At 34.9% G+C, this 14,799-nt stretch overlaps 1 protein-coding gene across 2 annotated transcripts in view; it reads left to right on the plus strand.

Annotated features, from left to right (window-relative positions):
- The window catches only part of LOC115214156, an 80,194-nt gene that overhangs the window by 47,114 nt on the left and 18,281 nt on the right, over positions 1–14,799 (plus strand). For both annotated transcript variants that reach the window (XR_005000084.1, XM_029783231.2), the window contains exon 2: positions 3,095–3,470. Coding sequence is in view for 1 of the 2 variants with exons in the window: in XM_029783231.2 (XP_029639091.1) it covers positions 3,095–3,470 (376 nt within the window). In the remaining variant the exon portion in view is untranslated. The remainder of the gene's footprint in view (positions 1–3,094; positions 3,471–14,799) is intronic.

The raw sequence follows: 14,799 nt of genomic DNA on the forward strand, positions 1-14,799 counted from the left end.
CCATTAAATGGTTAACTACTTTTTGAAGTCTGACGTTCATGCTGGTAAACACGGTCTGGGCCATATTTTACATTGCTTGAAGTTTCTACCTAACGCAATGGAGCACCAGTGACATACATAGTGAAATGATTATTCCTGACTGAAAAAAATGTAATGATATGGATAATATTGATTGTATAATTTTATTTTTGTCTATTACTTGGCACAGTTTTAAGCTTGTCATACTGATTACACCAATTTCAAACATTGGCTTCATTAACATTAGAATGCCTTCCGGCAGCTTTATTGCCACATTCAAAAGCATATTTAATTTCTCCTTCACAGTAAACTATTCATAAGTTCTGCCCATACTGACAATAACGGTGATGACAAATTTTTAAGTTTACTTGACATTTTATAAGTGTGAAAGAGATTAAAATTTTGATACTCTATATTAGTGCTTTACAAAATTTTTGCTTGAGCGGAATCCCAAGGAAGCATTCCACTGGCTCGAGGAACCCCTGTGCAATAATTTAATAGTCTTATGCACACATATCTGCACAGGAGAATTAAAAATTACTGCTGAGTTTAGCAGTTTTGTAACTTCTTGCGGAACCCCTGGACTGTACTGGCGGAACCCTAAGGTTCCACGGAACCCTGGTTGAAAACCACTGCTCTATATCAAAGGTTCTGACATGAATAGGCAGAAAAGAATTGTTAACATAATCAGTTTGAGTAAAGTCAGTTGAGTAAAGTGTCATCCAAGCTGATATTAATTGGTAATTAGATTTAATTTGCAACACCTGTGCATATTTATCAGCTTTATTTTTGTTGGTAATTCTTATCAACAACTTTTCCTCTGATCATGATTTGAGAAGCCATACAGCAGTATGCTAAAGATCGGACATAATCTCTTCTGGGCAAGAAATGTAAAATAAATTTTATTATAAACGACACAAGCACTTTGTAATTTAATAGATTTCAGTGTGATACCTATTAGACAGAAATTATTTTCATTTAATAAAATCTAACCATAAGTGAAATTATGCTAAATACAACTAAATTGAAAACCTTTTTGACCTGGTCATATGAGCAATTCTGAAAACGTTTGGGTGCAAATTTTACACGAATAGAAGCTTTTTTTAACAAATTTTATCCTGAAAATCACCTGCGTAATATACACTGGTGTGCAAATTACATGGGTTTTTATGGTAAATGTAACAAAAGCAAAGTTTGAAAGAAATATTAACCATTTTTCATACTTTCTAGGGGTAAGCAAATAGGAAATAACAATCCCTACTCAAGAGAAAAAGTTGTTATACAATGTAATTACAGCAGCTGAGTAGCATCATAGTTAAAAGAGTGATGGGTGTTAGGAAGATAAGATGTAGAGAATGTTTGATGAGGGAAGACAGGATGAGGAAGCAGGCCCCAGTATGTACAAGCATAAACATAATGCTCTTAGTCTTCACTTTTGCTATGATGAATATGTCTTCTCAATGCTAATTATCTTGGTCTTTAGTCATCTCCTCCATGAGGCTCAATATTTTGAGATCAGACTTTGCTACTTCATCTCATATCTTCCTGGGTCTCCCTCTTACACATATCCCATCCATAGCAAGTACTGAGTACATTGTATGGAATTTCTGGCTAAACCTTTCCTACTTATTGTGCAGAGCTAATTATCTGATGGGAATAGAATCCTGTCTGTTTTCTTGCTTACTAGAATTTTGGTCTTTTACTAAGTTAACTTTGCTAAGATACTTTGGTTCCAGGTTTTGCTTCCACTCCTGGGATCTCTTCTCTGATTATACAATTTGAACAAGGTCATCAGCATCTAATAGTTCTTCTGTTATGGCCTGTTGTATGGTTATGGCCTGTTGCATGGTCAGGCCATCGACGACTAAACCGGCAACCCCACCAAGCTTGGTGAGGAGGGTGTTTATTGGACACCCTACGGGATGAAAAACAAAACCTTTCAAAGGGTGGAGGAACTCTTGAGAGTCAACGGCCATCCAATAGATGTGTAATTATATATATTACCTCATCGTGGTAAGGGGGTGAAGCGGGAGTGTCAGAGACTTCGGTTTCTGGTAGGGCCACCCAAAGTGGATTGTTCTGACACCCAGCAGTATCAGGGCCGCACACGGCTAACGGGGCTCTGGTGAACAGAAGCGTCTGATCCAGCAACCGGCAGCTTCAACCCGTCCTGTCCCTGCATCTGTAGAAAATCTACGGCAAACAAGACGTTCTCCCAACAGGGATATATTTGCGGCTGGGGACCGCTAGCGAAACTTCCTATTCCCAAGATCCTTCAAATATTCCTCATGTATATCACACCTTCTTCAGATGCAGCATTGAGGATGAATGAAGCCAGCTCAACCCACCCCGGGTGAATGCTGTCAAGTCAAGTCTGTTATGGCCTGGGGACATTGGTGAATTGGAGGGGACTTGGAGAATTGGAGAAACAAGACTTGACGATCTCCTACATGTTCTCTAAATTCATTGCTTTATTCATTACTAATCCTCACCTTACTGACAGTACCCCAGTACATGGTTTGTATGGCCCTTACAAACCATTCTCTTATTCCTACCTCAGAGACCACCTGTCCATAGGGTGAAGAGGTCTGTCAAAGGCTTTCCCCACTCAATGAATGCCAATTACAATGGCTTATTCTCAGCCAAATACTTATCTTGCAGTTGTCTTAGAAGGAAGATGGCATCACCAACCCTTCTCCCTAGCACAAAACCAAACTGCACCTGAAATATAATTCTATCCATAACTTACATCACATAGTTTGGCAATTTGATAGCTATATAATCTTTCTTCTACCTAAAGCATCTCCTTTACCTATATAATAAGTGATTTGTTTTCCTAGCACACCAACAAAATGTTTGGCAGTATTTGTTCCAGTTTTACATTCTGAGTTCGAATTCTGCTAAGGTTAACTTTGCCTTTCATCCTTTCAGGATCAATGAAATCAGTACCAGTCAAATATTAGGGTTGATGTAATCAAATTAGCCCCTCTCCTAAAATTGTTGATCTTATGCCAAAATGTCAAACTGTTGTTGATGTTATTAATTTCAATTTTTATTTTTATTTCATATTTCTTAGGTGCAATATAAAAAAAATGGAGGTAAATGTGGTGTATGTGGAGATCCATATGATGGACCCCGTCCCAATGAAGTAAATGGAAGATTTGCTACAGGAATCATTGTCAGAAATTATACAGAAGGCCAACAAGTTGAAGCACAGGTTCAACTGACAGCAAATCACAAAGGCTGGTTCATGTTTACACTATGTCCCAAGAAAAAGTATTCTGACCCAGAACCTCTAGATTGTTTTGAGACTCATCCCCTGCAAATAGCTGGAAAGAATAACACGTACAAGTTTCCAATTACAGCTGATATGAAATTAGTGAAGGTAAACCTCTCGTTACCTAAAGGACTTTCATGTCCATATTGTGTGTTCCGGTGGAAATATAATGCTGGTAAGTTAATTGCTTGGTTTTAATTTTTTGATATTGCTAGTTGCTCCCCAAGCTGATGGAGAAGGTAAAGAAGCTGTGACAAGGGTTCTGAACACCTTCACTTTAGAGGACTTCATTTTTGTACTTTTTAAATTAATAAAGAGTGAAGGCACATGGTTTAGTGGTTAGGGTATTTGACTCACAATTGTAAGGTATTGAGTTCAGTTCCCAGTAATGTGTTGTGTCCTTGAGCAAGACACTTTATTTGACTTTACTGCAGTTCACTCAGCTGGCAACAATAACATGTATTTCAAAGGGCCAGCCTTGTCACATTCTGTGTCATGCTGAATATTTTTGAGGACTTCATACACAAGTTTGTGAAATGCTTAACCACTTACATGTTAATTCCACAAGCAGACTGTTCCATTGATTTGAAGTAACTTCAAAAATTTCAATTAAATCTGTACACTTAGTTAATTTCCCTAAAAATTTCTCATTTACTTTTGCAACAGTTTTGTGTTTTTCTCTTGTTAACAGTTTTTTTTCTGGTTCCTTCAATACTGGCTCTTTCATTCACTGACAAATTGTGCTTCAGCCCGTACAATTCTTTATTTTCCATAAAAATTTCTTATTTACTTTCTGTCCATCGTATTAAGAAATATAATTTCAGTTACCCAGTTATTTTCATTGTTTACTATCTTCTGCAATCGTGTATTTCTGTATATGTATATAACCATGCCTAGAAGGAAAGTGTCAAATCTGTCTACAATGTCAAGGTCAGCCAAAAGAATGTTGCCATCCAGGGAAAGAGAGACAGCTACACAAAGGGGAGTATACCAAGAAACGAACAGAAAGTGCACGACAAAAGCCAGAGCATCTCAAAGTGATGAACAGAGGTATTCACAGCTGACAAGATACAGGGTCTCTACCGCAGAACAAAGAGTTGTTGCAACAGCTCAGAAAAACACCTTCTATGAAGCAGCTTTCAGTTATGATCCAGCAGTTTAATATGCAGATGATACTATGGTTTCCATCGGTGCAATGACAACTGAGTGCAATATATTGTAAAGCTAGGAAGTAGCTTGGAGAGACACCTGCACTGTGCTGCAGTGGTGAAAAGGTTAAACTCCCTGCAATCCCCCAACCTCCAGAGCCATTGAAGAAACTGTTGTCATCAAATGACCAAGATTCCAAGCACTTCCAAAACAAAATTAGATAATACAACGCTGCACTACAGATGACATCATTTGGAGCTGCAAGAGATCTAACTGAGCCAGGATTCATGCGAACTATCAAAATCTAAGGTCAGATTTATCATTGAATTGGCTCTCTGCTACCTCTGTCAAATGAATCACCAAAATCAGCCTTTCATTGTTTATAATCTGCACCTGTTTTTTTATTACGACACAAACTACACCAAATCATCATCATCATCATCATCATTTAGCGTCCGCTTTCCATGCTAGCATGGGTTGGACGGGTCAACTGGGGTCTGTGAAGCTGGAAGGCTTCGTCAGGCCCAGTCAGATCTGGCAGTGTTTCTACGGCTGGATTCCCTTCCTAACGCCAACCACTCCGCGAGTGTAGTGGGTGTTTTTTTACGTGCCACCTGCACAGGTGCCAGACAGAGCTGGCAAACGAACACGAACGGATGGTGCTTTTACGTGCCACCGACACGGGGCCAGACAGAGCTGGCAAACAGCCACGAACGGACGGTGTTTTTACGTGTCACCGGCACGGGGGCCAGCCGAGGCTGGCAACGGACACGAACGGATGGTGCTTTTACGTGCCACCGACACGGTTGCCAGACAGAGCTGGCAAACGGCCACGAACGGACGGTGCTTTTACGTGTCACCGGCACGGGGCCAGGCGAGGCTGGCAACGAACACGAACGGATGGTGCTTTTACGTGCCACCGGCACGGGGGCCAGACAGAGCTGGCAAACGGCCACGAGTGAATGGTGCTTTTACGTGTCACCGGCACGGGGCCAGGCGAGGCTGGCAACGAACACGAACGGATGGTGCTTTTACGTGCCACCGACACGGGGGCCAGACAGAGCTGGCAAACGGCCACGAGTGAATGGTGCTTTTACGTGTCACCGACACGGGTGCCAGACGAGGCTGACATGTGTTCTTGAATTATGTCTGTTTACTTCATATACATATATGAGTTGAAAACTTTCTTTAAACATTTCACTTAATGTCTATGTTCCATGCTGACATGGGTTAGGGAGTTATTTATGTAGAAGTCGGAATCTCAACTAGTAGCAGTTGAGACCTACGTAATCTAGATGGCGTTTCTAAATTTCATTATTCTTTTAATGTGGGCAATGCAAGGTATTTCTGCTAGAGTATATAAGTATATATGTGGGAGTGGCTATGTGGTAAGTAGCTTGCTTATGAACCGCACGGTTCAGGGTTCAGTCCCACTGCATGGCACTTTGGGCAAGTGTCTTCTACTGTAACCTCAGGCTGACCAAAGCCTTGTGAGTGGATTTAGTAGATGGACACTGAAAGAAGCCTATCGTATATATGTATATATATGTGTGTGTGTGTGTATGTGTGTGTATGTATGTATGTTTGTGTGTCTGTGTTCATCCCCCCCAACATCACTTGACAACCGATGCTGGTGCGTTTATGTCCCTGTAACTTAACAGTTTGGCAAAAGAGACCGATAGAATAAGTACTAGGCTTACAAAGAATAAGTCCTGGGGTCGATTTGCTCAACTAAAGGCAGTACTCCAGCATGGCCACAGTCAAATGACTGAAACAAGTAAAAGAGTAAAAGATATATATATATATATGTATGTATGTATGCGTGTATGTATATATATGTTTGTGTGTGATATATATATATATATATATATATTATATATATATATATATATGTATATATATATATGTATCTATATATATATGTATCTATATATATATGTATCTATATAATATATGTATCTATATATATATATGTATCTATATATTATGTATCTATATATATATGTATCTATATATATGTATCTATATATATGTATCTATATATATATATGTATCTATATATATGTATCTATATATATATATGTATCTATATATATATATGTATCTATATATATATATGTATCTATATATATATGTGTATCTATATATATATATGTATCTATATATATATATGTATCTATATATATATGTATCTATATATATATATGTATCTTTGGACAGATTCCTTCAAGAAATCCCGGATAAACCCCCTACACCCGGATATGTCTCTGTAAACAATAACTCTCTACTTGAGTGGGCCATAGTGCCCAAATTCTGTCTTGAAAGACTTCACCAGGTGGTGCTATTAAGTTAGACATGGCCTGGGCCAATAATGGCCGAAACCTATCAAAGTATATATATATATATATATATGTATCTATATATATATATATGTATGTATCTATATATATATATATGTATGTATCTATATATATATATGTATGTATCTATATATATATATATATATGTATCTATATATATATATATATGTATGTATCTATATATATATATATGTATGTATCTATATATATATATGTATGTATGTATCTATCTATCTATATGTATGTATCTATCTATCTATCTATATGTATGTAGGTATCTATCTATTATCTATATATATATATATATATATTATCTATATATATATGATCTATATATATATATATTATATATATATATGTATTATATATATATGTATCTATATATATATGTATCTATATATATATATATATATATATATGTATCTATATATATATGTATCTATATATATATATGTATCTATATATATATGTATCTATATATATATGTATCTATATATATATGTATCTATATATATATGTATCTATATATATATGTATCTATATATATATGTATCTATATATATGTATCTATATATATGTATCTATATATATGTATCTATATATATATGTATCTATATATATGTATCTATATATATATGTATCTATATATATATGTATCTATATATATATGTATCTATATATATATGTATCTATATATATGTATCTATATATATGTATCTATATATATGTATCTATATATATGTATCTATATATATGTATCTATATATATGTATCTATATATATATGTATCTATATATATATGTATCTATATATATATGTATCTATATATATATGTATCTATATATATGTATCTATATATATGTATCTATATATATGTATCTATATATATATTATATATATTATATATATGTATCTATATTATATATGTATCTATATATATGTATCTATATATATATATATATGTACTATATATATATGTATGTATATATATATATATGTATGTATATATATATATATGATCTATATATATTATATATATATATATATATATATATATATATATATATATATATATATATATGTACTATATATATATATATAGATATATATATATATATATATATAGTATCTATATATATATATATATATGTATCTATAATATATATATATATGTATCTATATTATATATATATATGTATCTATATATATATATATATGTATCTATATATATATATATGTATCTATATATATATGTATGTATATATATATATATACGTATGTATCTACATATATATATATATATATATATATATATATATATGTATGTATATAATATATATATATACGTATGTATCTACATATATATATATATATATATATATATATATATATATACATATATATATATATATACATATATATATAATGTATGTACATATATACAGTTGCGGCCAAAATGTTCAGAATGGCATTGTTTTCGTCAGAAAAGTAAGTATAAGTTTTTATTAAAGTAGTTTTATATTCTATAATTTTCACAGACAATAAATACAATATTAATTGTTATTGTCTGAGATTTTGGTGTAATTTGAGAGGAAAATTCAAAAGTTATGGATGATTTAGGGATTTTCTGCAAAACCCATGGTGACCAAAATGATCAGAACGATTGAAAAAATAACAAAATAATCAAAAATGACAGAGAATACTGGAATTATTTAATATTTAGTGTGAAGCCCTTTAGCTTCAATCACACTCTGACATCTTCGACTGCATGAGGAAATTAAATTTTCAATTTCTTGCTGGGTGATCTTATTCCATTCTTCCTGAAGGGCATTCGATAATTGCTCCGTTGTTTTAGGATTTCTGGCTTTCGAACGTTCTCCTAGAATATTCCATACATTTTCAATAGGATTGAGATCTGGGCTTTGAGTAGGCCAATCCATAACAATAACCTTCTCAGCCTTGAGGAAGTTCATGACCACTTTAGCCTTGTGACATGGGGCATTGTCCTGCATGAATATGGGTGGTCGCTTAGTTGAATTTCTCAGCACAGGCAAGATATGATCTTTTACAAATTGTTTATAAACTCCTGCATTTACCTTTCCATGTAATCGCACCAAAGGGCCCACACCATCTCCAGATATCATCCCCCAAACCATGACACTTCCTCCATCGAATTTAACACTAGTCTTAAGGCATTTAGGCGACAATTTTTCACCTACTTTTCTATGAACGTACCTTTTCCCATCTGAGCCAAATAACATAAACTTAGATTCATCACTGAAATGCACCATTTGCCATTTTGCTTGAGACCACAACACATGTTCGGTTGCAAAGGTAAGACAACACTTTTTATTCTTGGAGCTGATCAGTGGCTTCACTGCAGGTGCTCTTGCTTGTAGGTCATGTTCAACTAAACGACGAGACACAGTTTTTCGAGATAAAGTTTTCTTCAATACAATGCTCAATTTCCGAGAAACAGTAGCAGCAGTTTTAAATCTGTCCTTTTTAACCAACTTTACCATAGCATGATCTTCTCTCTTGGTCGTTTTTCTTGGCCTACCTGTAAACTTTCTTGCTTCACACGAACCACAATCATCGTAGACCTTAAGAATACCGTGTACAACACTTTTTGACTTGTTAACAATCTTTGCAATAGATCCAATACTTAAATTATCCTTCCTTCGAAGCCTAATAATCTGCTGACGAATTGGTAACGGAGTAAGTGGCATTATATTAACAAAGTACACTGCAAATATTCTTACTAATGTTTAGTAAAAGAACCGTCACGTAAACAAATTCAAAACATTAGAGTTCGCCGGTTAAATATACTAAAACATGGAGTAAAAGCAACCGTTCTGATCATTTTGGCCACCATGGGTTTTGCAATAAATCACTAAATCATCCATAACTTTTGTATTATCCTCTCAAATTACACCAAAATCTCAGGCAATAACAAATTATATCGTATTTATTGTCTGTGAAAATTATAGAATATAAAACAACTTTGATAAAAAATTATATCTACTTTCTGACGAAAACAATGCTGTTCTGAACATTTTGGCCGCCACTGTATATAGTATGGGGATTTAGTTCACAGGTAATCTAAATGGTTAGGCATGCCAGGTAAGTGCTGTAACGGATTACTGGGACTCCAAGGTTATAGCCAAGACGGTAGTTATGGACCCATTGTAGATTTCCCATGCAGCGGATATGAAATTGTTAAACAGGACGTCAAACATTAAGGCAAGGCAAACATCTCAAGTCATATACAATATTATTATAGAAAGAAATTCAAAATCTTACAGCTGTTTCTGGTATACCTGCGAGTATGGGATATCCAGTCATCAGAGACAAATTGGGGAAGAAAATAGGGAAAATGAGAATGGTATATATTAATAAGATGATGACATAGAGGAAGGGAGTAAAAGAATAAGGAGATGGAAAGAAAGAAGAAAAGAGGAGTATAAAATTTCATAGTTCAGCCTTCTGATGTTGTAGAAACAAGAGCATATGTCCTTAGTTGCAATCCTACATAGATCCATGAGCATAAGTCCTTAGTTACAATCTTTCCTATATCCACGTGGGTTAAAATGCTGATATAGTAGACATCCCAAGAAATAAGATGTGAGCATATCAACATTCAATAACAGAATGGTAGTGGAGGTGACTATTAAGTGGTAAAAATAAAGAAAAGAAATAGAAAGATAGGTAGATAGAGTGAGGTGGGGGGATTTTAAGGATTGGCTATAGGATAAAGTAAAGTGCATAGGTATATGGGGTCTAAGAATTGTGTACAGAGTAGCAAAGAAGATAAGAGAGATAGGATGAGGAGTTAGAAGAAGATAGGGTAAAAAAATAGAGTGAAATGAAAGGAATTCTAAAGAGAGTGGTAGGTGTCTGGTAGTCTTAAAGTCTAAAGTTGTTGGGGAGGACATTTAGTACTAATTGCTTGTATCCATTCTGGCTAAGATCAGTGGCTGTAGAGTTATTTTTAGCAATGGGGTTGTGGCATGTAGGTAATAAAGAAAGGAAAAGCTAGTTAAATGTTTAATTATTTATAAGTGGGAGTTAGACTTAGGGGTTTATATTAGGGGATTTACTGGATTAAAGTTTTTAAATAAATTAAGGATAAATTAAAGAATTAATATTAATCTCATAGTGTGATGAGGTAAGGTTGATAGAAATGAGGTAAGGTTAATGGAAATGAGGTAAGACAGAAGGTAGAAATAAGAGTTATAGAGATATAGAAGGGGTATGTGTTAGTGATCATAGGTGTTTGTATGTGGGTGCTATTCGGGGGAGGGGAGCTTACATTTAGATTTATGAAAGAATTTAAAAGTGCAGAAGAATTTGTGCATACACGTAATGAAGGCCTTGTTGTAGTTATTAAGTAATTGTGGTGAGTTGCAGGTTAGAATTTTGAGAGCTTCTTTTAAGTAGAGTCCACAACTGGAGCGTTGACCCTGATATGGGGTTCCGAAGTCTTTTATAGCCCAGGAAAGTTTATACTGTATTTTTATATTAATTAGATGGTGTACATGGCTGGATAGTGATGTGGAATTGCTATTCTCCTTATATTTAAATGAGTTTAAATGTTCTACATTTAAGAGATGAGAAATTATGTACATTATTTACATTTGACCGATATTTGTCCTCATCTTGCTTGTTGTTAACACGTTTTGGCTAATATACCCTTCAGCCTTCATCAGGTGTCTGAGGGAAATTTCAAACTTGGGTTCTCGTTCCTAAGGTAGTTTTGATGTTGTTGTTGTTATTATTATTATTATTATTATTATTGTTATTATTATTATTATTATTCAGGTCACTACTTGGAATCGAACTCAGAATCTTTGGGTTAGTTGCCCATGCTCTTAACCATATGCCCACAAGTATATGGCGTAATGGTTAAGAGCATGGGCTACTAACCCCAAGATTCCGAGTTCATGCTTATAGTTGGTACTATTGTGGTCACATGATCGAAGTTTGAGCCTGATCAAACCATTTTTCCTTCTGGCTTTGCAGTGTAAGCATGGCCGCTCCACTAGCAATGTGCACCAAAGAACAAAGAGCAGTGACCTGATTTCTCTGGTCAGAAGGTGTGTCAGGTGCTGAAATTCATCAGAGGCACAATACAGGGACAGTGCACTACCACATAGAAGTGTGTATGAGTGGAGTTTAAAAGTGGCTGGACAAGAGGGAGCAGGACGCCCGTCAACCTCCACCACCGATGAGAAGATTCAAAAAGCTCAAGAGATGGTAATGGTGAACCGGTTCACCATTACCATTTCTTGGATCATTGCTTTTTGTCCTTCTTTGGTGCATATTGCTAGTGGAGTGGCCATGCTTACACTGTAAAGCCAGAAAGAAAAATTGAGTGGTTAGACTCAAACTTCGATCACACGACCACAATAGTACCAACTATAAGCACGTATGCACAGAAGTCAGTGTGACAATAATAAAGATTTGTTATGGCAAAAGCATGGATAATTTTTGGCTTACCCTCATACACATATGTATGTATATATATATATATATATATATATATATATAAAGGTGTTTGTATGATTGTGTATAGAGGGATATATATTATTCAAAGGAATTCCAACTCTGTCTGTTTTTTATGTTTTATTTATATATTTTATAATATTAATGTAGAATATAGAATATATAGTATAAATTAGTATATATAGTAAAATGAAATGAAGTATTGATTGTCTTATTGAATAGGTGAAATATTGAAACACTCCTGTCATAATCTGGGACCTTGAAGACTGCTTTAATGCAAGAAAGTATACTAGTCCCTTAATATTTGATATTCAATATTTCATCTATTCAATAAGACAATCAATAGTTCATTTCATTTTACTATATATACCAATTTATACTATATATTCTATATTCTACATTAATATTATAAAGAATATAAATAAAGCATATAAACAGAGTTGGGATTCCTTTAAATAATATATATATATATTATATATATATATATATATAATGTAAAGTATAGAAGCCATTTTAGCATGGCTAACCACATAGGGGAGGGGGTGTTACTGTAGCTTTATAGCCCCAGGAGATCGTCGTCTCCAGCTGGCTTTAGACACCATTTCAGTGCCCTTGAAGTATTTGCAAATACTTCAAGGGCACTGAAATGGTATCTAAAGCCAGCTCGAGACGACGATCTCCTGGGGCTATAAAGCTACAGTAACACCCCCTCCCCTATGTGGTTAGCCATGCTAAGATGGCTTCTATACTTTACATTATCGAGCGATTACTGTTTCAATCTCATTCTGAGATTTAATAATGCTATATATATATAAATTAGAAATGGAAACCAAAACAATAAATTGAACAGTTAAATAATTTAATCAATAAATGATAAATTCAATTCAATTTTATTATTTTATACAAACAAATGACATGTCTCATAAATTAGAGAGAGAGAGAGAGAGAGAGGAGAGAGAGAGAGAGAAGAGAGAGATATGTATGTGTGTATGTGTGTGAGGAAGAAGTAGACCCACTGGGCCTCACTGAGAAGATGACAAAGGATCAGGACTTGTTGTGATTTGCTGTACATGAGAAGACATATCAAACTAAGTAAAATTGTGGTCATCCATACAGACAGGCATGTCTTTTATGACCATGCCCCTACTCCCTCTCCAATCTGAGAGGTCTTTGTCTTGCAGGTGCCAGTGCCTCATAAAATTCACTCATGCCAGTGCTACGTAAAAACACCCGATCCACGTGGTTCAGGGCTCAATCCCACTGCATGGCACCTTGGGCAGGTGTCTCCTTCCATTGTCTCAGTCAACCAAAGCCTTGTGAGTGGATTTGATACATGGAAACTGAAAAAAAAACAGCACGCGCATATGTGTGTGTGTGTGTGTGTGTGTGTATCTTTGTCACTCACCATCACCCCCACAACCACCACTTAATAACTCATATTGGTGTATTTATTTCCCTGTAACTTAGTGGATCAGCAAATGAAAGTGACATAGTAAGTACAAGGCTTAAAACAAACAAGTAAGTACTGGAAGCAATTTGTTCAACTAAAATTCTTCAAAGCAATGCCCCAGCATGGCCACAGTCTAATAACTGAAAAAAGTAATAGGTACAAGATTTTTAAAATGCAATATTATTGTTCAAATCAAAAGATGACTCAGCATCTCTCAGTAATTTAAATATTGATATTTTTTATTCTAATAAAAGCAAGTGTTAAAAATTTTTTATAATAGTTATTACAGGGTAAGGTGTTACTTGGGAGATATTTGGCTTTTATTTCTAGCCAGATGTGTGACCACATAAAGATTTCCTCACTGCTGCTTTCCATGATAGCAATTTCCTACTAGATGCACATGAGCAATCAAGACAAAAATGAACTTGTGATTGGGATACAAACATGACTACAGTTATATCACAACTGTCTACTATTTCATTGATAGTCAATACTGTATTGACTGGAGATGGAAAGATAGCTGTATTGATTTGACTGGCTGCAACTAATAGGATAGGTGGACCTGAAGATCACATGGGTAGAAGGCAAGCTTCTTATTTCTTTATTGCCCTCAAGGGGCTAAATACAGAGGGGACAAACAAAGACAGACAAAGGAATTAAGTCGATTACATCGACCTCAGTGTGTAACTGGTACTTAATTTATCGACCCCGAAAGTATGAAAGGTAAAGTCGACCTTGGCGGAATTTGAACTCAGAACGTAACAGCAGACGAAATACCTATTTCTTTACACAAGGGGCTAAACATGGAGAGGACAAACAAGGACAGACAAACGGATTAAGTCGATTATATTGACCCTAGTGCATAACTGGTACTTATTTAATCGACCCCGAAAGGATGAAAGGCAAAGTCAACCTCAGCAGAGTTTGAACTCAGAATGTAACGGCAGACGAAATACCATTATGCATTTCACTGGCTTCAATCTTCCCTTTATATCGAGTCCACCAAATGATAGAGACGAGATTAGTGATTCAATGATGCA

The sequence above is a fragment of the Octopus sinensis genome, linkage group LG7 (assembly GCF_006345805.1).
Source record: "Octopus sinensis linkage group LG7, ASM634580v1, whole genome shotgun sequence".
Lineage (NCBI taxonomy): Eukaryota > Metazoa > Mollusca > Cephalopoda > Octopoda > Octopodidae > Octopus > Octopus sinensis.